This window comes from Tribolium castaneum, chromosome 2 (assembly GCF_031307605.1).
Source record: "Tribolium castaneum strain GA2 chromosome 2, icTriCast1.1, whole genome shotgun sequence".
NCBI classification, from domain to species: Eukaryota; Metazoa; Arthropoda; class Insecta; order Coleoptera; family Tenebrionidae; genus Tribolium; species Tribolium castaneum.
In genome coordinates, this window is record NC_087395.1 from 6,376,764 (window position 1) to 6,400,942 (window position 24,179).

Below are 24,179 nucleotides of genomic sequence, written 5' to 3' on the forward strand. Positions count from 1 at the left end.
TAACAACAAGAACAAAAAGGGGAGTGAGTCGATAATGTTTTGACGAATCGCAAATTTGTGAAAAACTTTCACTTCATTAAAGAATGCAATTCAATGGCCGATGTGTGCTTGTGTAGTTGCCAACACAACTACAGAGGTGGACATCGATATTTTGAAATCCTCTGAATCATCGACCATATTCTTGCGCAAACAATGTCTTTTAAGGATGGGAAATTTCGCGATTCACAAGAAATGATAAGTTACAATAGATCGTAGATAACGACTCCACCAATGAAATTTCTTATTACACGACACTAGGATATAATATCTACAATTTTATCGCCATATTTATTTTAGAAAATTTCCTCTTATCACTCCGCCAGTTGGAGTTTTTTTAAATGGAAGGTTAAAAATTGCTACAGTGTTAAAACAGATAGTTCCAATCATAAACTGTAAACATATTTTGACCATAAACTGGCTAAAAATAGACCTACGTTTACAAATTGTAATTACAGTAATTATTACAATTTTCCACCCATATTTGTAATACAATAGACTTCGGTTATAACGACCCCGCTTAATAAATCGAAATGCCTTTTATTACAAACCGAATTTCAAATCCCGTCATTTTCCCGACGTAACCCTAAAAGATATACAAAAAACTAACTAGAAAAAAAAATAATTCGTCGGCTATAATTTATAATGAACTTTCTAGTTACATGTTTAGATATAAGTTTGTAAATAAAGACTGATCCAGAAAGACTGTCTGTTGGTAACAGCTTTGCAAGTATTTTTGTTAGTAGTACACTGCAACCAGATGTGGATTTTCTTGACAAATATTTGACAAGAGTGTTGCATTGTTGCTAGCTGGAAGCGTATTCCATTGGTATCCTTTTAAGATTTAAATTTAGTATTGCCAACAGAAACAGTATTTCTGGATCAGTCAGAAATGGCTGATATTGTAAATAGAACAAAATACTTCGAAGACCACTTCCGTGAAGGATTTCAGCCATTTTAAAAACTAAAAAAACATACAAACAGTGGATAACGAAAAAACGTTAACATATTGTGAACTTGGGATTTTCTCGGCCCCTTTGAGGTTCATTATATCCAAAGTCTACTGTAGTTACAAATTATTTGAGAAAATGTCTTCCAAAATGCGTTGTTAAATACTTATTGCCTCATAATTCGCAATAAAATTAAGACTCTCTCTCGTGGTTAGTTATAAAGTCGTGCTTTTTTGGGGTAGGTATTCCTGTTTTTGTTTCACTAAATGTTTGAGAACCACTGGGAAACTGGTTCATCTTTCGTAAAAATCGAAATTATGATACATACTGTTCAGAAATGGTTGTCCATCAAGTCACCTTGGAAATTTGAACGTAACGTGGCGCTTAATTTGAATGTCGTCAAAGTGACAAAACCGTCAAAATAATGCAAAAAGCTTCGAACCTAAAAACGAAAGAATAGACAACAACAAAAAAAATCACGGAAATTTATAAAACACAAATCGGGACAAACCCTACACTTGAAACAACTTTGACGAAAAATGCAAAAAGCAAATGAAACGCTAATTAAAAAATTTGACAGACATGACAGTATTCAAAAACTAGAATAGACATTTGAACGACCATGATAAACATCCATTTTTGAACACATTGTATTTGAAATTAGTATTTTAAAAGCAGTAATTGCAGCCGTTAAAGACAAATTTCACAAAAAATCTTCCACCCGGAGACGAAGGGATCTTATCTTGAAAAACAAATTTAAATTTGATATTTGGCTTTTCCACATTTGTTTTATTCTTGCCTATTAATTAATATATTTTGAATGTCTACTCCCAATTTACTATAACAATATACAAACCAAATTTTCACAAGACACAAGCCTTAAAAGAGGATAACATTCCTTCGTTTACATGTGTAATAAATATAATTTTATCCAACAACTTAAAGAAAAGTTTGTACAGTAAAATTTGACAAGAAGTACCTACATACGTACGTTGTTTTACCTTTGGTATTTCTCTGTTTACACGTTGCTATGCCAAACGCTGTGACTTTGCAGACGTGGGAAATCGAAAATTAATTTTGCTTGTTTAAAATCAACGTTTTAGGAATTTTAAGAGTTCTTGGATAAAAAACCTATAGGCTCAGTAACTACAAACGACTCCTTAAAATATGAAATCGAGAAGTACAACTAAAACAATATCCATTAAAAAATAAAGAAAAATAAACTGAATCGAATCACTTTCTTTTGGTTCCGTATTGAAAAAAATCAATCTGTTCACTTCCTTGTAATTTGTAAACCAACATTACGCAAATAAAAAAATGTGTTTTTAGAGCTACCGGAAATAACAAAAATATGTACATTTTTGAAAAATCACTAATCCTCCACCAAAAAATTAATCTTGAATCTAAAATGAAATTACCTAGATTTTCGCAGTGATGTCCGATGACCTTTCTTTTTTCCAATATGGCAGTCAATTAGCAAAAACTCCGAGAAAGTGAAACTCGATGAAAGATTCACACACGTTTATGTCATGTTGGAGAAGAAGACGAATAATGTCGAGTTTTTAGCCAGCTGTTCCATCAAACGAATCGAAAAATGTCAGAAAACGTATAAATTCGCAATATGAGGTCAAGAAAGTGTTGCCAAATACCGGTAAAAAACGACACGGTAGTGGGAGAGTTAGCAAGTAAAGATTAGAAACAATGCAGCTATCTATTACGGCAAGCAAAAACATCGAGCGGACGTAGAATTTATTTTAACGTAATAACGATTTTGTTTGCGACGATAATAATCGCTCTTTTCTGGTCGGGCATGTTAGAAAGTAGCTGCCTACCTCAATATTATTAATATCGGGGACTCGCTAACTAACACATTCAATCACTCACAACCACCAATAACACATTACAAGAGACAGTCGAAAATATCTTACGATGTGATAACGGTTTATCAAGGCGGAAACCGAGTTATAATCCACACACAAAAAAGAAACGAAACGGAAGATAACGAAGCACGGAAACGACGGGCGAAGGCGTTATGAACCCATGTGTCCTCCACCATTGAAACGAATTAATTTCAACCGGCGAACGAACAAGTAAAGTTAAACCTCTGTCTGGTGGTACGCGTTGTAAAATCAATGAAAGCCGGAGACTAGGTCAGGCCGTCGTCGTGGCGGCGACGCGATGAGCACGTGGACGTAGTGTACAGGCACTGAAAACCCTCCGAATCTGTTACCTGGTGGCTGAAGTGGTAGTGGACAAGGAGAGCTTGCAGCAGCCCTTCCATGGCGTCGATCGTTCCCGCACATGTCTACATCACACCAACAGCACACCGCACTGCACCGAGACAGACCTTGCAATGCCATTCATCGAGGCCATCGCACGGCAACACCGCCTTCAGCTATCAGCTGGCGCCGGCCGTTGTTGCCGTATCGCGCATGTTCCCAGCACTTGGCGCACTTGAATCACTCGAAACCGATTCATTCGTTAGCGAGCTGGTGCGTTAGAAGGACGCGCGCTCCTGCTGCTCCTCGGATATCCACCCGTTGTGCTAGTGACAGTGTGCGTTAATTATCACGGCGAATGTGCTGCGTATCCTGTGCCTGCCTGCAGAGGTTTGATGATGTGACGTGACGAAAAAAACTGATCACAGTGCCGCGGGTCGCACACAAATCGGGTCAACTCGGCAGCCAACAATAAAAAATTACTGCCACACTGCGACGAAAATAGACCTCGATGCAACAACGCGCGGAATGCAGCCGCCAATTACACCGGGACGTTTTGCGTTCATTACGGACCCATTAGACCGGGTCCCAGCGAGGTGGTAAAGACGATATTAGCCCTTAAACGTTAAATTATTGAAAATTCAGACCAAAATTAATAGATTATCTTCGTGAAAACGGTGAAGTGTCATTCATGGTGGTCTATAGGACGAATTAAAAAGCGGTCAAGTTTTTATAATGCGCTCTTTAGGCAAATAAATATTTCTATTCACAATTACTGTTGTTATATGCCGATTCCTAACCTTTTAGAAATCGCGACATACATCCCGCGGTAAGTAATATTTCAAAAATAATGTGAATGGTGATATGCAGGATTGCCAACGTTTGGAAATTAAGATGACTGGCATGACTTTTTAGTTCAAGAGGAGAGTACACTGCTCCATTATTGATGTCACTGTCGCTTTCATACAACAAAATTAACAAGAGAAACATCTTGTTAAAAATGTAGTCTGTTTATAAAAGAGTGTACGATCTCAGTACATCCTGGAATTTGAATTTGCCGCATTTGATTACAAGTTTATTTTACTCCTATGAAATTTATATCTACCCAGACCATCCGTAAAACCAACTTTTTCATATACTAACATTGTTCGTTTTGTTTTGAAAGAAGCGGCAAACTTATAATACCTACTACGATCCCACATTCATTTATAGACAATTTGTATATTTTATTACAAAATTTAGACTAAAGATGTAATTGTGAATAGTATATAAAACTTTATGATAACATCAAAACATCACTACCTTATTTTCAACAAATACTGAAATTGAATACATGGTTCTAAGACCTTGTTCGTTTTGAATCTCGTTACTACACAAGTGTCCGATTTTACTTTAAAAATGAATATATCCCAGTGCTTCCCAACCGGTGGTTCGAGATTTTTTTTTAAGGAATTAAGAATTTCAGTCGTTAACGTAAAAAATTACAAAATAAAAATTTTAATAAACCTAACAAACAAATCTGACAATAGTTCTGTATCACGGGTCTTGCATTGTGTTTGTTTATAGTTTTTGTCCTTAGATATTCTTTGGAAAATGAGTTATGTTCTTGTATCCAAATTTTCATAAGGGATTTTTGACAGATATTTTCCAAGATATATCAAATACTAGACCTGACTTCTTTTACTAATATTACTATGAATAAATTTTCTATTCTGCCAAAATTTGAATTATTTAATATTCACTGTTAATATTTAAATAAAAAAGATTATAAAATATACTAAATGAATATACATTCAATTCAATGAACGTAACTAACGAAATGGTTCCCTTTCACGCTACACGAATGGTTTCCTTTTTATTGTCCTGAAGAAGCCCCCAAAAGATGGCGAAACGTCGACAATAAATTATTTAACCAAAATAAGCTTGTCTGCCTTCCCAATATTTGATCACACCATAATGAAAATAAATGTTCTGTCAAATATGTAGTTTTTTAGCTACACAAGGAGTTCGCAAGAAGAAAAAGGTTGGGAACCACTGGTATATCAAAATGTTCAAATCCTTATAGAAACCTAGTTTACTTAATTAAAAACGCTAGGAAAATCTAATTATTTAGTTTTGGCAATAATATCTATACAAATCTATACAGAATTAGGGCAGATTCCCTTATTTAAGAAAAGCTATTGCCTCTTTTGCAATCCCTCTCTCCTAAAATATCTCTTTAAGGCTTTAATCTCTAAAAATTTACCCCCAGTCTTATTTTCCGTTACAAATTACAATTATTTAGCTAGGACTATTATCCATTAAAAAATAACATTTTCTGTCTCTGTTCCAAAATAAGTGTCTGATGTAGATATGATTTTTAAAGATCCCATTTTACTTTAAAAATGATATCAAAATCAGACACTTATTAAGACCGGAAAATATATGATGTAGGTATTAACATAAAACGGTATAGGTAAAATACAAAATTGAAAAAAAATATATAACAGAAATTAAATTATTTGTTGTTGTGAAACGTGCCTTAATAAAGCCATTACTATTGTTAGTATTTATTTAGGAGAAGTTGATTAAACAAATAATATCCGGTTCACCTAAATATTATTCTATTAAACCTACTTTTTTATAGTGAACTAAAAACAACTTGCACTGCAATCTGAATCTGACATGTCAGTTTAATTCCAGAACATGAAATGTAGTACAAAATCACAGGTCCTGGGACTGGAACTCCTAGTTCAGGCTCGCTGTATTGACGACACATTTACCGCCTCACTTTGTAAAATAGTAACGTTTAAGGGTCAATATGGATTTTACGAATTCGCTGGGACCCGGTGTATAAAACTGTTACTAACCCAATAAATCTCCATCGCAACTTGGGCTCCGGCCAGGTTATTAACTGTTTTGCCATGACATAATCGAATCTTCCGATTTCATCGTCCGAAAAGCTAGCCCACATTGGCTTTGCTATTGTGGAGTAGATGTCGTTGTTTTCAACAAATTCCCAAAGCGCAATAACGAGTGAAAGCCTCCGCCGTCGGATTACAGTTTTGCATATAAAAATGACGGGTGTTTTTGAAGCCAAGGTCTCGTCGCGCTATACGTTCGTTCGCGAATGGAAAGAGAAGAGAGAGTGAACCCGCTGCTGCGCTTCCACTTGTCTGGGCTCTCGAGAGCAGCAGCGTATATATGTGTGTGTGTGTGAATGTGTGTGCCGTAATCGTATAGTCGGACATGATACTAAATGCCGAGACCGCTGAGTTGTGCCGCAAGTTCAACGTTCGCCGCACAATGCGGCTTGGTAAATCGGGCTTTCAGTCCTTCAACGAACGAACGCAACAACACAAGTGGCCCGATTTTAACCGGTGATCCGACCGAACAAACAGTCACGTCCCACGCGGCGGCCGGATTATGACGGACACAAAAAATTATTACAATCATATATGTATTGGCGCACTTGCGATCTCTGCAACAGCAGCACCTCGATTGTACCTCCCGCTATTAATAATTATGTTTGTTTAACAAGCCCAATTTAGCATCACGTTCTAATCTACTGCAATAATGAAATGTCACAATGCCGGGACCTTGTTGTTATAATCAACCGCATAACTCTCGAATGGGTCACGGAACTTGGACCAAACCAAAACTTACTTGTTACTACGAACGATCCCGTGATCTTCAACCACTTTACTTTTACACACAGGAAAATTTTTCGAAATTATTTTCATGTACTATCTAATCTGTAAAACGTTAGGACAGCGGAGGAGAACATTCAATTACACGAACCGAATTACTGCGCCGAATTATTTTCTAAACAATTAGAAAGCTATTCGGTCCCAGCAGCGTGCAGGCAAGACTTACCAACATAAAAGGAGCAAATTGTTGCGCGCACACGTCAGTAGCGATAAAATTTAAGGCTCGCTGTTAACACCGCAACCGAAGAGACGTCATCGGAAACTAAGGACGAACACAAATAAAATAGGTACTGCCAAAGATAATGGAGCGGTTAGAGTTCGACTTCTGGTGTGTGTGTGTATATATAACTTTTGCTACAGACTGTACTAGATTCGCATTGCAACTAAGTGCAACGACACCATTCTTATAAAACCGTACACCTCACGACCGATCTTCTCTAAACACGTTTACATATTCGACATGACAATGTGTTGAAAAGAGATGTAAAACTATTTTGCACAATCCTTAAAATCACACACGGGATAGAGATAGAAGGAAAAAAATGGCGCAACACACGTCCGATTTCCGGAAGCAGTGAGCTTAATTCGTTTTTCGTCGGTTGTGAGTCGACCTTTTTGTGCTATCTCGACACGTTTGATTACGAACGCGAATCGGGACGAACCCTAACTGGTTTCATTCAAGACGGAAAAAAAAACTTATAACGACGAGTCGCACCTGCATCTCCCCCTTTTGTCCACATCAACAATCTCTCTCGAACGACATTTAGTTACACTCAACTAAAGCTAATCAATATTTTTGCGCTTAATGTTTAATCAAGCCAACTGGTTTCCACCAGACAGAATATTAAACTATACAATAGAATGAATACCTACAACGAATGTAAACAAGGCTATTTATTTATAAGCTGAGAATTATGTGGTTTTCTTTTATTTTACCCGATTTTTAACTCTCTTCGGACGTTTCCGCCAGAAATCGCGACTTTAGCTACGAGTAGGTAGTTTAGTGGTTGAAAACTATGAGTAAATAAAGCTAGTGGTTAGTACATATTGAGAACCATCGCGGGTGCGTGATGGGTGAAAGAAAGGTGGATGGTTGATTGGAAGAAAATAAAAAAAAGAAAAATGCATTTTATAGGCACTCACCCTAGCGCCAAGGAAGCGCGCCTCCAGGAGCTCCTGTTTCCGGGGGTCGAGCGCCGCCTGGAAATGCTCCATCTTCACTCCAGCGCCTGTAACAACGCCGAGGTCACAGATATATGCATTTCAAGGGGGCAAAGCGGGATAAAATCGGGAATAGAGAGAAAGAGAAAAAAAAAGAAAAGATCGGATGGCAAAGGATAACCCATTCTACGCTCCTTTAACCTACCCGCGGTGCGTGTGACAGCCATCCGAAGCAAAAACTGTGTTAGTTATTTCTACAAAGACGCCGTTAATTCATGTGTTTAGTAAGAAGCTCAAACTTCATTAAAGCGAGGGAAGTACTAGAGGTACTAGAGTTCTTACAGCGCGATATATTCGTGAAATCTTAAAGAAACGCATCGCGGACTAAATTATTGCCACGTAACGTTGCAAAGATTATCATTGACAATAACAATATGGCGTCGAAAGTCCGGAAGTGGCCTGGCCGTGACGTCATCCGATCTCGCGTGGCACGTTAACATTGATCGGGCGGGGGTCTGAACCGGGGGGACGGTGGGTGGATTTTGTACGGTGGAATAGGGACCCCCAATTACGACCGTCAGATGGAGCCACTGAAAATTGAAAAAGTTCCTCCTTGGGGCAACACCCAAGCACACTATACAAGTCGACAACCAACCACTTTGTCGAGAGCGTCAATTCCTCTAACTGATCCCACGAACGACAAACACGAGAAATTTTAGCCAGTAGCGGAAATATTATAAACATGATTTAACCATCAAATACACTATCTTTTATATAACTCGACCTAGTTTCAACGTCGACCGTTCGAAAAACAGCACTTGATTTTTTTCTTAAATTTTTAGGAGCTTTATCGTTTTATTATCGCATTATCTATACAGAGACGTGTTTATCAACGCATTATAAATAGAAAGGAACAAACAACACAAGAAAATTTCCAGAGATTTATTTGCAAATGTCTCAATGAATAAATTAGGCGACCTTGAAACGTCTTACGGGTTGAAGACTTTGGTACAAAAATACTTGTGAAACGAATCAATACTCCATCAATCTAACCCGCCCCAAATTTCGTAGGTGTCAAATCGAAACAAAAACTTTTAGTACAATTTTTTGATATTACCAGTGTGACAAGACACACCCAGATTCAAAGATCAATGCCTTTCCGTAGGGGTTGCCGATGGTTTAGGGTGAAATCTCTTATTATAACCTCGTCCGTTCTCTCCTTCTCCTTTTATTATGTACCATCTTTTGTCCGACTTTCTCAAGCTAATTATAAAATTTTCCATATTCTAGGTACACTCTAGGTGGAAATTGCAGCAACCGCAAGCTGCGAGATCAATATCTAAACAAAGTTGGATAGGTTAAAAGCAGAAAAGGTTAGCATAACATTCCATCATGCGATTCTGTTCTAACTCGAGAGCAACGACGACGTTCCGGCAAAACGGAGCAAATCTCGTCCAAGAAATGTTCCGCTGCTGCAGGACGTCTCCCTAATTCTAACCGAAAATCTAAATACAGGGCGTGGTCGCATCCTTTTTTCCTCTCCATCACGTCACGAAAGTGTTTAAATTATCGCGCGCTACGATACAACTTTGATCCGGTTATTACTCCACGTGAACAAGTGGTGGTTTTTAACGATAATTTTACACGACCATTGGAAATGGATCGATACGTACAACACATCCGTACCTACATATTCCGTTTTAGTGAAATTGAGTGACCAATAAAATGAGCAGATCACAAGATGAAAATGCGACGACGAGTCCACTCGCGCTTATCTTAGGGGTGTCTGCGTACCCAAATAAATTGAACTTTGTTCATAAATAGCAACTTTACAGGCGACGACAAGGACGACATTGCTATTATTTTATGTGGACGTGACGCCACCTTGAAATCGGTGACGGAGTGGAAGGGAACATTTTTTTACGGGCCCCCAACCACTCCGAAAACGTCACCGTTTTGCAAAACGCAGCCTTTGTTTATAAATATTCGAAGCTTAAATACCAGTTGTGCTAAATAATTCTGTACCATTATCGTTACAGATTACATATAGTCTACGCACTGATAAGGTACAATTGTCTCCATTGTTTTAATTTTTTATTACACGTAAATCAAGAATAATTTATTACAAATATATAATTTGTGGTACAAGAATTATCTTTTTTAATACACGTTGTATATTACAAATTCACGTTTAAAATTCATGAACGACAAACCACTATTTTCCTCACGTGATGGTTTTAGTTTCCCTTACACCCGATATTTCAGAACAGTTATTTGAGTGCTTTAACTATGGTTAATTTGATAGTCAACTTGACAAAAAAACTGACATGGGTTAACCCACTTTTTTACGGTTAGCTCTGGAGTAGTGTCCACATTTTTCTTCATACTACAACTTTTTTTCATATATTATGGGAACAATTGTAAATACAAAATTAAGTTTCCGACTTAACGAAGATAGAATTTAGATTTTTATACCAACATGGTTTGGTTAAAATTTGACCGCAGTTTGATAACCGCCGAGATTTAACCTTGTAAAAGTGTTGATCTTAACTTAAAATTTCGCTACTTTTACACAAAAACTTGGCAAAATTTCTGCCCAGGCCTGCGGAAAAGCATTCCAAATGAAAATTTAGAAAAAGTAATGTTAACAACATAAAAATAATGCAACGTTTGCCAAGTCAATGAACACAAATTAAGTGTGGTTTGGCGTAGCGAACAATCATAAAAGTCATACTATTACGTTGGTTCCCCTTATGATGACAATAACTTTATAATGGATCCCTAAAAAGGGTCTCCACTTGCGTACGCGTATGTAGGTCGCCAAGAATTTAAAAAATTCTCCGATGGTTTAATAATTTTAACATAACCAGTTTCCTCTGGATATAAAAATGTTTAAAAGCAAAAAAATTGTATTGGTCAAATGTCTGCCATTTTTGTGGAAACACACGGCGGCAGCGGTTAATACATGCCGCAAGGTCAGGTGCGAGCACGGAACGGCCAACCTCGGGATAAAATGGATCGATTTCATCTCTCCTCACTCACTGCACCGACAAACTGTGTACCTCGTTCCAGCAGCAACTTCTCGGTCTTTTACACAACCACCCATACGAAAAATAAAAGCGGCAATTTTGAAACTAGGCCCACGGAAGCAGCTACGGGCCAAGTAAGGTAAACTATCGCGTTCGTCATATTCTCCCCCTATTAAACCGGGTCGAAGGCCGACTGTAATCGGCGAGGTGTCGAGTTTACGCCCTTCGATTCCGTCGTTCGTTCGTGATACACCTCACTTCGGGCAGAGTCAACATTTTTAGTCTCGTGTGTAGAATGATTCACAAATGGAAGCTGTGGGAATGTGTCGCATACTCTTGGCATGGCTGTACCGAGTGCGGATCGGCGCGAGTGAGAGATTCTAGACACCCCCGTTCCCCCGCCGAATGTTCGACCTGATGACGGTTCCATTTCAACCAGAAACGGCATCTCTCCGGTTTCCCGGGATTTCGACCTCTTTTCTTTCTGTTCAAAATGTGCTACATACAGCAGCACAAGAACATTCCCGACGGAAAGCGGCACAGCATGTGCGACTCCACAGGTCTCTCGACATATACACGCACCAGCTACTACGTCGAGTTTTGGTTACAGTTGTGTGCACGAAGCAAATCTAAAAATAAATGCCGTATTGATCTGGCGAAGAGGACTAACTACACCAGGTTTAGAGAGAGCTTGCCAGTTTTGACGGCTATAACACGGGTGCGCAATGAAATTAAAAATTCATCGGTGTGGACAAATCGAATGAAACGCCAACGTCTTGGTTGACCTTAAAACATTTTTTTTTCTTCAACAAATCGAATTAAAGAGTTACGTAGTTAAGAGTCTTTTAATACTTTGCTAATTACACTCATAAATCGTTTCGAAACATCTAAAGCAAAATAATTTACTACGACGACCTGGTAGAGATAATAGATGTCGCATTATTGAATAATTTAGTTCAGGAACAATACACAACGTGGATACACAACAAATCGTGACGAGGTAAGACGACGAGAGACTAAAATGCCCTTTGACCCCTATCTTGGCGGCCACAGAAATCAATACGTTACCAAGCAAGCTCTGTCCGCAATATGTGTAGATATACACTACGACTTGCAAACATAGCGACGAGCTAAATCGTGTATCTCGAAAAGGCGACAAAGAATAAGTGGATCGGAACTCTTGGTGCACGTGAGCGAGAGCAAGACGAACCGGCGACGATGATAACGTTCGAGACGAAGATGGACAGTTCCGCGGTCATAACCGATACACCTTTCCGAGCTTTAAGCATGTACAATCGAACCAAACTGGCTGCCTCTGCTACCTTAAAACCCTCCCGCCAAACCCCTCGGTATTAATTGCTTCGAGTGAAAAACCGGGTGCTTGCTATAATAACTGGCAAAACGAATGAATCATCATCGGGATAAGAGGATCCGCGCTCCCGAACTGGCAACAACGCACTTCCTTTCGAATGTTTCCCTTTAACACTTCCTATGTCATTACAATTCGGTTTTATTCCATGTCGAAATTTTCGGCCGAAACTAGAACAACAACGTTGCGATGATGCTCCCGACTTTACGAAACATTCTTCCAACCACGTGACGGCAGACCGCCGTTGCTCCGGAACCTCTTCAGCTGTTACAACTATCGAAAAGGCATCGCAGTTAAATTGAAATTATTGATTGAAACGGTGCATTAAAGTTCACGGTATGCTGGAAAATTTCCATGTTGAACACACACACACATCTTGGAGGGTGTATGTTTTTGTTTACGTTCGTTTTGTCAAAATCTACGCAGTTGATCGTCTTACCAACAGAAGATCTAAGTACAGCCATGGCATATCAGCGTTTCTGGATGGTGTTGCAGAGTAATCCTGAGGGGGCGGCACCGCACCACTTTTCACCCCTGATGGTGACAGCACTGGCACTGCACTCGCCTCCACCACATCACCTCCGGTTCGGATTCAGTTCTGCGGAACTGAATAACAAGGCAAAGTTTAGAGCGCACTCGTCAGTGATGCACTGCGGCCGCCGCACGCTGCTGTTGCTAATAGGCGCCATCCGCCATGTTACCGCCTTGCTTTGATATGTGTATGCGATAGGGTAAACAGAGACGGGCGGGCGCGCGCCTTTGTAACCGGCAGCAGAAGCAAGATGTGACTCTCCGAATCCATCGGGACACGTCCTCGACCGCCGACGCCAGGCTCTATCCGAGTGAAATATCGATTCCGCGATCGCCCTTGTGCATATGTACTCCCTACACCGACGGCTAGGTGAAAATGTCGCACATTAGATACTTCACCCAAGACGAAACCGCCGGAAATATGCGTGCAATTCCCTGGGCGTATGCCTTTTACTTGTCGTCTGCCAAAACGACCGCAACATCCAAACAGCGGAACCCCACCAAAAGTCTCCGATTACGTTTTACTGCTGCGAAAACAAACTCGAAGGGTTAACCACTTCGACCCTCAAAAAACACACGAAATGACCGATTCGCCATGTGCATCCAAATTCCTTGCAATTATCGCCCATAAAATACCAAAAGTCCGTGTGTGTCATTAGAGAATCGAGAAGGGCAGATGAGAGAGCAGTCAGAGGCGGATCAATGTAGCTGCTAGGGAGTCCAAGTGCAATTTACTCAATCCCGCCATCTGCACGCCCGCCAGGACACCTCTTCCTAACACACTTCAACAGGGAGAACATTCGAGGCTTGCCGCGCTCTCACGCCACCTCCGTTTAAGTTCACAGGTTTTTAAAGCTCTCTGGGGGCTCTATCCGACTTCAACGACGCACTGCGCAAATTCCATTCAAGTCGGAGAACATCAACGTAATTAATTGTTCGATAACGCACAATCACAGCTAATATCTCGACCCAATTTGGACAAATCTTCTGGCGCATCCACCATTTTTACACCGACTTTCGCCCAAGTATACACAACTATACGAAAGAAATGTATAATATATTATTGATTTTCGTTCTACGACTTCGACGGTGAAGTTGGTCTGCGACGCAATAATTCCACGATAACACCCCGCAGATCGTCTATGCTACGAGTCTGTTCCGGAAGAAGCTTAATGAAACACATAGTTCAACTCTCGGTGTATACCAAACACAAATGTTTTGTCTCTGAAAAGACTGACAAGCCACAGTCAACATTTCCAACAATGATTATTGATTCACCAACCCTTCCACCAATCAAATATTCTATAAAAAAACATTTCGTAAGAAATTAGTCAAAATTATTTAGATAACACAAATGAATTATCGCTTTCGAAGTTAGACCTTAAATTAGCGTTGAAGGTTGTACAGGTATCTAGGTAGATTCCCCGGATAGTTATAATTGGAATTTCTACCTGTACAGAAAATTCGACAAATACATCAACTTGGAAACAAGCAGGATCAACGTAAAAAAAAAACAGACGCACAAATCGACACAATTAGAACTGAGTAACTCTCTGCCACCCATTGCAATTCCATTACGTATCAGTTCTGAGAATGGCAACTTTCACTAATTTACGTTGTACCAAAAAAATTCAGTAAATAAGATAGTGTACCAACTAAACTACAAATTCATTTAAAACACCTTTATAATTTTCCGTACACCTAAACGAAAAATCAAAAATAAGTAATGTTCAAGGTTCACTTGTATGTAACTATTCGCTACGTTACTAAAATGTTGAGTGGTTTAGGTTAAATTAATCTTATCAAGCATCGAATCGAGTACTCAATGATAAAGTACCAATCATAATAAAGTCACCAATTTTATGAAATCATCCAAAAATGAGGAATGAATGTTGAGATTGTTTTAGAACGATTGGTACCTACATGTGACTAATAATTATGGTCGAAATGAGTAAAAAATATTCATACCTGAGTAATATTGCAGCATAACCACGACTTGGTCGACGTATTGCTTATTTAAAAGATATTTTACGGTAACTATGCCGAATAATTTCCATCAATACGTTATAAAAATATCTACAAGGACACATTTATCCTACGCACAAAAATAAGGCACGAGTAACTTTCCACTCTTTTATTATACTGTCATTGTTCGACTCGGTTTTGATGGACCCCGACGGAGGTTAGAACACCATTATCAACAACGGCTGAAATCATTCGATAATAACCGACCCTCCTCGCGTTTATTCACGATCTTAACCACATACGAAAAAAGGACACATAGTTACGACTTTATTATGATTAATTTTTTCAATGTTTCACAATGAAGTGCGATAAAGTTAAAACTTATTGACTCAGTAGTTTTTCAACGAACTGAAACCCAACGCGATTGGCTTCGTTCTCTCTACATATCCTTTTCTTTTGTCGAATCTTACGATGATATTTTAATCGGAGACGGTTGTGAGGGCGATCGATGCAACCAGAGTTGAGTTTCGTTCAAATCGACGATGAAAACGTGACAACAGCGCAAAACAGTCGTGATGAGTGCTTCACACCGGCTAATAGGTTCGGTGTGCTGTTATGCGCAGAGGACTCTAAACTCGCCACCGTCGTCCCACCTCAACACTCGGAAAATGAGCCATTAAAAAACTAAAAATACGAATATTCGCTTCTATTTTTAAATACCAATACGGTCGTCATCTCGCCTCTCCCACTTTATAAATCGCTCGTAATTGTTGCGCACACACAACTCCTCGATGAAATCAACTCATCCGAATGAGTGTGGCGGGACGTAATTTTGATTTTCGTCAATCAACTCGACCGACAATAGAGGGCGACGATGACAGGTGTTCGTTCGGTCGAAAATTCGAACAGAAAGTGACCCTGCTACAAGAACACGGTGGCTCCAGTGTTGAAGTGCATCGATCGCGATCGCAAACACTTGTTGCACTCGCTCGCTTTTCCCACCAAAACGGGCGGCGATGCCAACGAACGGCAAAAGCTGCAGAATTCCATAGATATCATCTCCTCTTAAGGCATACTAAAAAGACCAACTTCTTTACAAACAAAGCCAATTAAAATTGGTGACGGTAATATCCGATAGACGGTTTTATGCCGGACCATCCGGCCGGCCTCTAATCGTCACACCTCCAACAAATGGCGTAATAAAAGACCTCGTAAAACTATAAGCGTAAAAATGACAACTCTAACAACGATTTTAACTGCGAATCAAGGAGGGAAAAGATTTATTTTCGCAAAAACATCCAACATTTCATTACTAAAATTTACTGGTCTTTCTGCAAAATTAGATTCACATTGTACCTACTATAGAGGTTTATTTTACGTACTTTTCCTTCTTGAAAATACATAAACTCGGTGTCGATGAACTCAGGTCATGCTCTAAGGTCCAGTTCAAATCATTGAGCTGGTCAAGCAATCTCATACCAACTGTTAAAGTTTTGGACACAAAAAAATGTCCACAGTCTGTGACAACATTAGGCGGCAATTTTAAACTTTTTTAATAACTGTAATAAATTTACTTAGTTCTGAACTTTTTTCAATGAAGTAAATCAGCCAAAACTCTCATCACGTAAAGATTTTGAGTTTGAACTAAAGTAGTGGTCTTAAGAATATTATTTTGATGGTATGAAATGAATAATTACATATTATGTATAATAAATCAGTGAAACGAAAATCTAATTAAACCAATTTTAAACTTTTTTTTATAACTAACCTAGTTTCGAAGTTATTTTAATGAAGTAAATCAGCCAAAACTCCCTATCATATAAAGATTTTGTGTTACAATAAACTATAGTTTAGTGGTCTATAGTATATAGGAATATTATTTTGAGTACTATGTAATTATATAATACCTCTAGAAAATCTTTAGTGGAAACAAAAATCAAATTACAAACAAGACAAGATAAACTCCAAACAAGAAATAAAAAAATCAATTATTTTTATATTTGAAATAAAAAAATTTAAGAAGATATATTTTAAGTCATTTCACACTAGCATCGTTGCAGTTTAGTCCAATGGGTAAAAACAACACTTCATTTCTGTGTAAAAAAAAGTGCTACAAAAAGACTTTGCGTTAATCCAAAAAAGATCCCCTATTTTACATAGAACATATATTGTGAAACGTGATGAATGGGCAATAGAAAGTCCCAAGGTAATGTTTACTGTGGAAACCCAAAAATACGACTGATGAAACATTTTGGTTTTCCATTTTAAGTTTTAAGTAAACCCTCACAACTAGTGTAATTGAAAAATAGTTTTGGTATAACTTTACCAAACGAATAGTAATAAGTACCTCTACTATTTATAAAAAAGAAAACGATTGCTTCATTTTTGTTATAGTTTATAGGTTATAGTACATTTGTGGGCTAGACCAAAAGTAACGTATAAAATTAATAACTTTGTTATGGATCATTTGAAAAAAAAACGAACAGGTCTATTTTTTTTAATGACAAATGACATTTTTGTTTACTGTTTTTGTATACTCTTTTATCATTTGTTAAGTATAAACAAATTAAAGAATATAAAAAGAAGAAAAAAGAAAGTTAAAGTTTATCTTTCTGTTCTTGCGTTATTTTATAATGGGTGATTGTTTTATGTTTTTGGGTTTTATAGCAATAGGTGTTATCATGATGGTAGTTTAAAAATAAATATAATAACGATGGATGTTTCTAATACATGGTAGAATAAAGATTTGTGAATACATATTCAAAGTACGTACCCCATAATCTATGAATCTAAAAAAATAAATGAGAAAAAGTTATCAATAGCACCTACAAAAAAAATATGAAAAAGCAAATTTGCACCTTAACCATTTTAAACTTGACTGTTTCGGCGGCAAACCACTGAACTAATAAAATTAAAGAAACATGAAACGTTGTCAAATCTCAACTTGTTACAAAGAATATTTGCTCAAGAAAATTAAATTAAAAACAAATTACTATGTCCAATGCATAGTATTAGGTGTAAAATGTAAAAACGTATATGTTAAGGTAATCTTGCGTCGCTTTCTTTAATTTTTCAAGCCTTTAAAAAAAATAATTAAATTGAGAGATTGACAACAAACCTTTGTACCGCACAAACTCAACCATGTCTTAAGTCGTCATAAGACATCGCTTTGAATTCGCAACTTTTCCGCCTTGTGCTTTACAACTTTTTTTAGAGCATTTATAAAAAGGTTTGACCGCTAAAATTTCACAATTTCACAGAATTGCATTGAACTTTCACTTTAAAAAATAAAAAAATTATAATTGGAAACCCCCATTGCTATGATGCCAAAACTTTAAATTTAACTCGAATTCAAAAATTCTTTTGAACTGAAATTTTATGGTCCCGAAAATTTAAATTTTCGTTGGCAGCTTTACATTTATAGGTTATTTTTTATTAAAAGTCAATATAATTGTCAAAAGAGTAAATTGAAAAATAACTGCTACTCTCTTTTAGAAGCTCAAAATCTATGAATGGGGACTTAAATTTTAAATTTTTACTTTTACTAAACAGAAACTGTATTGTGTATCACAGCATAAAGAATCTTAACAATCGAATTCGACCTTAACTTCAATGTACAAAAACCGAAAAAATCAAAAAACTCATTCATTTCATAAAAATATATAAAAAAATATCTAAAAATACATTGGTACAGAAAGTGTAAAAAGACTGCAACCTAACCATAACATTTGCGAATATTTTTCAAGAAAAACGGAAAACATTGATACATTTTTAAGATCAAGTTATACAACTACTATGGCACGCTGTATAAAAATATAGAAAACAAAAACTAGGCAAAAACTATTTCGAATATCGTACTTTTACAACTTATACGATCCACTAGAAACAAAGAAACAAAGAAACATAGATCGAATATAAATTTAATTTTTTAGTTTTTTTTCCACTAACAATTTATAAAAAATAATTTAAACCACCACTGACTCTTAGTCATTCTGAAGCTAAATTTAGAACAAAAATTAGAAAATAAACACAGGTATCCACGTCAGAAATGCTATTTACAAATCCACAACCTAAATCTATTTCTGATTTTTACATGGCAAATTTGGACACAAAATGTCGACGAGTTGACATACAGCTAGAGCACATTTTCCTTCTGTGTGAGACAAAAATCTGCCTTGTAATTTACAGGAATGAATACAAATTTTGAAGCAAATCAATGTTTGTAAAAAATCATAAAAATTCTAGCTTTCCGTTAGAAAATAACTGCGCATTCGTTGAAAAGCTCGAATTTAGGGTTCACGTTCGTTCTCTGTTCACCGTTACAGATGCCTGGATTTGATGGTTTGATGCAAACAATACGAAAGTTGGGTTTAAACGCAAAGATTCCGTTTGCAGTTGTACTTTCCGACGCTAGATTTCGCCACTGATTGAACAAAACCAATTCGCGGTAAAATAGATATCATTTTACACCAGAAAATGGGTGCGCAGAGCGACCATCGTACGTTTTAATTTTTCAATTCGCCCAGTTTTACATCAAGGTCATAGGCGCCACTAGAATTTAAAATATTTAATATCGATGGGTTTCGCACAACCATGGCATAGCTCTACCTAAAGGTCAAGTATCGTCACCTTTAAAAAAATCCATAAACGCCGAGAAAGCGAACAAACGGAAAAAATAAACCCGGTTAAAACAAGCATCCCAGAGGAAGGACAACGAAAATTTTACTAATGTTCGGCCCACTCCCATGTGCTACCTACTAAATAATTTTTCCACGTATTATCTCAGTGGAGTTATAAATAATTTGCCTTATTATGATAACGTTATGTTAAATAACAACAATAACTTTGTGAATACATTTTCTCTGGTTGGGCACAGTTTACCGTAGAAGCTTGGAAAAGATTCTCGAACCGCAATTCAATCAATAAAATCTAATTTTAAGTCCAACTTACCGCCTCCAGAGAAACACCGGTTATCTGCCATGCCTCCACTTCCGTTGGCGCTCCATTCGAACCTGCAAGCAAAAGAAAAGAAAAATGTCAACCTCTCTGAACATTTGTCGAATTTTTTTTAACCTTTTTTCCACAATCAAAAAAATATCCTTAATTAGAGTTTTCAATTTTCAACACGAGATGGGACTAAACGCACATCAACAGTTCATGTTCGCTATAAGAATATGCGTGGGTTCAGCCGTCACAATGATTTGCTCAATTGATTCCAATTTCAGACTTTTTTGGGGGAGAATGATATCGATAAATGAAACCAATTCGTACCTTGAACTAAGCAGAAATCGAATTTTCAATCTACTACGTAAATATAATTAGAATTTAAGCTTTAGAAAAAGTTCCCCACATGGTTATTATATCGATTCAATTTTTAATAGAGACTTGTGAATAATTAATATACAAAATATAAAACTCTCCAACAAACCATTATTTGCACACGTAAATTCCTCGAATGATTGCAATGTTCTTACTTCACTGTATATTTTTGTTATTCATAACAAAAAACTGTAAGTATCCGGGTTAAATCTTGGATAAACAATTGCTGATAAGTCAAAATATGATTCAGTTACTGATTAAACGATCCAAACGTCAAAAATCTCTCAACAACTTTTCAATAAACAAACCGTAATTAAAAATTCATTTCATTAGAGTACAATCGTTTACACAATGAAAAATATTCAACAATCAAAAAAATGTTCTACACACCCTTCTGTTATTTTTTTTATTATTCAAGTAATGCACTTTTTACAATTTTTTTAACAACTATAACCCCAAGAGTTTAAGATGTGTTCTGGGATTAGTAAGGTAAAATATTTTGCTTTTTGTTGGTCAATAACACAGTAATTAATACAGAAAGACTTAACTGGGACACCGTGTATGACATTTGTTGATCCATCGGAATAATCTATTTCTATATGGAATTCTAGAAATATTACAATGACGATTTTATGAATCACCGAAAAAAACATAATCAAAATAGGGTCAATGATGTTTGAATAATGTACCAGCATTAAAATTTACATTAAGAAGAGAGGGATAAAATAACGCCTTAAATTCAATCAATTACATCGAGACGAATTAATAAGTAAATTTATTAACAATGGTATGATTCTTCACGCATCACACTGGTTGACATTACTATTACTTGAAAGAATCATTGATATAAAATGCCACATAAGCATTTAATTTCTCGGAACGTGGATTTTACTTGCGTCATTTTAACCACAATTGTTAAACAAGTCAGAGATGTTTTAACTGTATCTTACCACAGATCCAAAACGATACTTTTGCCATTTGAATAACTCGCGTAAATCTCAAAGTCAAAACTAGTAAAATGAATTGTATGCTAATTTATTTCTAAACGACTTTGCTATCGTTAATACAATATTCATTCAAACAATGAATAAAGTTTCTAGCCTGTTACTTTACAAACACTAGACAACAAACTTTACCTTTGCACCTTGCATAAAATACCTCCAAACATCAAACGTAGGTCACTAATTACCACGTTTGTCTAAATCTTGTAAAATGAGATTAGTATTTTCTCGCAAAATTTTAATAAAAACCGAACACATTTTCAAATTTTTAACCACCAAAAAACACAAACATGTGTACAGGAATTCATTTCAATTATACTTGACAATAAAAATAAACAAAATTTTCTAGAATACTAAAGTTCTCGGAATAAAATTCATTCTTCTTTGTGGTCGCTATTAGTAAGCCAAAATTATTGAATATTTTTGTCTTCCTTGTAACTTTTAAATAACAAAACAAGTGACTATATTATATTGTAATCAACTGTAATCAACAATTTACAACGAAAAATATTATTTTTTAATGAAATTTCCAATAAAAAGGTAGTTTTTAAGAAAAGTTGCCAACATTGATTAAAAGTTACTTGTTGATCTTCACATCTTCTGTCACCAGTTGGAAACGTTGTTAAGTAGATAAGTACGTACTAACGAACTACGATAAATTGGTGCCAACTTAAAAATTGTAAATACTAACTACTTATTTTTATTGCATTTTTGAATTCACCTTCTCAAACTAAGTAAAATGTACCCCAGTTGTTAGTACTTATCTGTCATAGTTTTTAAAATACGTCAATTTTTTTGTACAAATTTTCATTTGCAGATGTTCATTTAAAATATTGCAGCTTGTGAACCCTTTAGAATAAGTGAATAATTATTTCGCATTTGATAGCCCAAGGTTCGAAGGGTCTTCTTAAATCTTCAGGATTGTCAGCTGTCAAATTGCAAGGCTATTATGATTTTTTTTAAATGATGATTAAAATATAGTTTTGAAAGAGTTTTCTCTAATAGAATGACTGTGCATTCAATGGCAATCAAAAGAACATCAGGTTTTATGCAGACTTTCATTAACATCCTCTATGTTTATCTCTCACAGGCTTTGAAATATTCGCAAAAAACTGAATTTTAGCTAATTATTTTCGTTTTCAATCAAGTAAACTTTCAAAAAATACCCTATTAATTAAAAGAAATGTTCGATTTGTCTACCACTTTTATTCAAGAAGTTTAAAATTCTATGGCAGACTGACTGAGTTACTTTACATAATTCACTAAGTTATAATAAACTTTATTTAAATGCTATTGTTTTATTGCTTATTCAATAATAAACCAGCTAAAAACTACATCAAATATTGAAGTTTGACAATTGTTGACCATTTTGCAAAGTTTACTTAATTATCTATGAAAATTTCGAAGTAAAATCCATTTTTGTGATTTTTTTCAAAAACTGTAAAATCCGTGTTCTAGTTCTAGAGTTATAGCAGTTTTTTGATAATCATTTTGAAAAAATCATACTAGCCATGAATTTTAACAGTTCTCAAATTTGAAAATTCTAGAAGACTCTCCGAACCTTCGGTTATCGAATGCAAAAAAAACTATTCGCTTATCGCATAGGATTCAAGAGATGTGATGTCTGTAATAAAACCTTGCAAATGAAAATTTTAACAAAAAAATCGACATATGTCAAAAACTATGACAGATAAGTACCGACAATTTGATTAAATTTTACTCAGCTAGAAAAGGTGAATTCAAATATGTAATAAAAATGTGTGGTTACTATTTAAAATCTCAAACTTGGTACCAATTTTTTGTAGTCCCAGAAGCTCAGCCATTTTGAAAATAATGTAGTTGAACTCAGAATGGTCGATTTAAATTGAATACAAATTTTTAAAGCTCTAGCTATATTTAAAGTTAAAAAGTTTCTAATGTAGGCCCTAAGAGAATCACCCTGTATTATAATATTGACTTTAACTTTATTTTTATTTACAAACAACGATCTATTAGTCCTACCAAATAGCCAGTCTCTAGTAACTATTCTATTCATAATTCACACAAACCACAGTTTTGGAACTAAACTTTTTTACATATTTGCCAACACAAAAAGATTATTATTTGATTATTTGCAAGGACACATAAGTTTCTCAAATTGTAATTTCATGGAGGGGTGGTGACTGCGGACTTCATTTAAATCTCAGAAGTGAGGCAATTAAATTTAAGCCAGAAACTCGGAAACAAAAAATTTCAATTGCTCAAAGTATTTTGTGTAAACTGTAAAAGAGTGCGTGCATTCCTGGATCCTCCATAGCTCTAGCAGATCTCTTTCTGTATTGTGCTTTAATGTTATAAAATTTAAAAATCCTAATAAAATGTTACGTGAAGATTAAAGAGTTCGTGACTAGGAAACATTTAATTATTTAACTAGATTTTTACAAAATAATGATGTTATTTATAATAAACTCAAAACCGCGAGCATTATGCCGTTAAACTGCCCTAAAGATTACGAACAACGTAAGGTAAGACTTACGGCAAATAATATGTAACATCGAAGGTATGTAATATCCTAATAAGGACGTTGTTAATAAAAAAAAAATGTGACAGAAGCAGGCTCTACATTCATTCAAGCATTTAGCCTAACATTCGAAAATTCGAAAAAATATTTGCATTTTGATTTAGGTCATTTACCAAATTCAAACGTTGACGAACCGAAACCAAATCGACAAAAGAAATAGAACATTCACAGCCGTTACGAAAGAAATAATAATAATTATTGTTGGAAAAAAGCCGATTCGAAGAAATTGCGAATAATTTATCACGAGAAGCAGACCTTTTTGTTTTAGATGGCAGGGCATCTCACAATTTTTGACGAAAAGACTGCTCCTCATTGAGTGAAACATAATTTAAGTGACACATATGCCAAAA

General features: G+C 36.1%; 1 protein-coding gene across 10 annotated transcripts in view; it reads right to left on the minus strand.

Annotated features, from left to right (window-relative positions):
• The window catches only part of Tlk (Tousled-like kinase), a 42,712-nt gene that overhangs the window by 13,507 nt on the left and 5,026 nt on the right, over window positions 1-24,179 (minus strand). For 2 of the 10 annotated variants that reach the window (XM_008194483.3, XM_008194490.3), the window contains exons 2-3: window positions 19,900-19,961; window positions 8,038-8,123 (exon numbers count right to left, since the gene is read on the minus strand). In XM_008194483.3, the coding sequence (XP_008192705.1) occupies window positions 8,038-8,123; window positions 19,900-19,930 (117 nt within the window). In that variant the 5' untranslated portion in view covers window positions 19,931-19,961. Of the gene's footprint in view, window positions 1-2,404; window positions 2,427-3,216; window positions 3,930-7,060; window positions 7,485-8,037; window positions 8,124-8,260; window positions 8,298-12,892; window positions 13,123-14,952; window positions 15,163-19,899; window positions 19,962-24,179 lie in introns of those variants that run through there. The other 8 variants (XM_008194510.3, XM_008194497.3, XM_008194503.3 and 5 more) reach the window with 8 other exon arrangements.